Source organism: Geospiza fortis, unplaced genomic scaffold (assembly GCF_000277835.1).
Source record: "Geospiza fortis unplaced genomic scaffold, GeoFor_1.0 scaffold2, whole genome shotgun sequence".
Lineage (NCBI taxonomy): Eukaryota > Metazoa > Chordata > Aves > Passeriformes > Thraupidae > Geospiza > Geospiza fortis.
This window is the reverse complement of record NW_005054366.1, coordinates 3,185,207-3,186,357: the sequence shown is the minus strand read 5'-3', so window position 1 is coordinate 3,186,357 and position 1,151 is coordinate 3,185,207. Positions and strand designations below refer to the sequence as shown.

The 1,151-nt window shown below is 52.8% G+C and overlaps 1 protein-coding gene across 1 annotated transcript in view; it reads right to left on the bottom strand.

The window, feature by feature from the left end:
- Window positions 1-966, bottom strand: part of ADAMTS7 (ADAM metallopeptidase with thrombospondin type 1 motif 7) — a 28,535-nt gene extending 27,569 nt beyond the window's left edge. Inside the window, exon 1 of the mRNA XM_031059666.1 lies at window positions 945-966. Coding sequence (XP_030915526.1) covers window positions 945-966 — 22 coding nt within the window. The remainder of the gene's footprint in view (window positions 1-944) is intronic.
- Window positions 967-1,151: the final 185 nt, after the last annotated feature.

The following is a 1,151-nucleotide window of genomic DNA, read 5'->3' as shown; positions in this document are numbered from 1 at the left end:
GGGGCTACACACAACAGACGGGAGGGGCTGTGAGTGTAGGGGCGGGGCTATGCACATCAGAGAGGCGTGGATATGCAGATCAGACAGGCGGGGTTATGCGTATTAGGGGTGGGGTTAATACTGATGCCTTAAGTTTTGGCTTTCACATTTTCCACATTCTGTACTGCGTTAGTTTATTACTCTGAACTTCATATAGAGTGCTAGCAGTTCTCCTCACAGCTCAATCATACAAAACAATCCTTTTTCAGCCTGGGAGCCCAGGACACCATTGCAGCTCCAGGCCCAAAAAGTGCAAACAACAGCGAATTGAGGAGAGCAAACCGAGAGGATGGGACTGCATAACCTGGAGCTGGAATTGGACAATTAACCCCAATATGGAAATGGACCAAAACTTATAAAAGTGTGTGAAAATTCTTAACCTGGAGTCCAACTCAGGTGTAGCCACGACCGGGCTCTTGGACTGCCCAAAGTGTGTCCTGTGAAGGCCTTTTAATAAATCCCTGCTTTATTCCTTTAACTCTGCCCGGCTCTGTTCCAGGCAGCCTCTCAAGGCGTCAATACATATTAGATGGGCGGGGTTATGCATATTAAGCCGTATTATGTACATGAGAGGCGGGGTTATGCACATTAAGGGGCGGGGTTTGTATTACGCGTTGCCGGCGTGGCCCTTGGCGCCCCCTGGCGCTCCCTTGCCGCATTGCTTCCTCTGCCGCGCCGTGAGGATCGCGATTTAAAAAAATCACGAAAATTCAGTGAGTTTTCGGTCAAAAATGAAAAACGGCGCTTGGCTGATGCCGCCACGTTCCTTCTCTCCTCAGCCTGGGCTGCCCGTCGCTGTCTCCTTTTGTTTTCTCTCAGGTTGAAGCGCACCGGGAGCAAACACGCGGGATTACTTGGCTCTATGAATTACCCGGTCGGGGCTGCTGGCGGCTCCGGCAGCCCACAGCTTTCCCGGGACGGCTGCATCTCCGGTCGCTCCGCACCTGTCAAGATGAAGGGATAATGTTTAATTAGGGGATAATTAACAGACGTTTGGGCTAATGTTGAATTAGGCGATGAAGTTAAAGATGCAGATCAGCCGGGGCACGCGCCCTCTGGCGGCCGGAGTGGGGAACACCCGTGGCCGGCGGGGCCGGTGCCGAGGCCTGCGG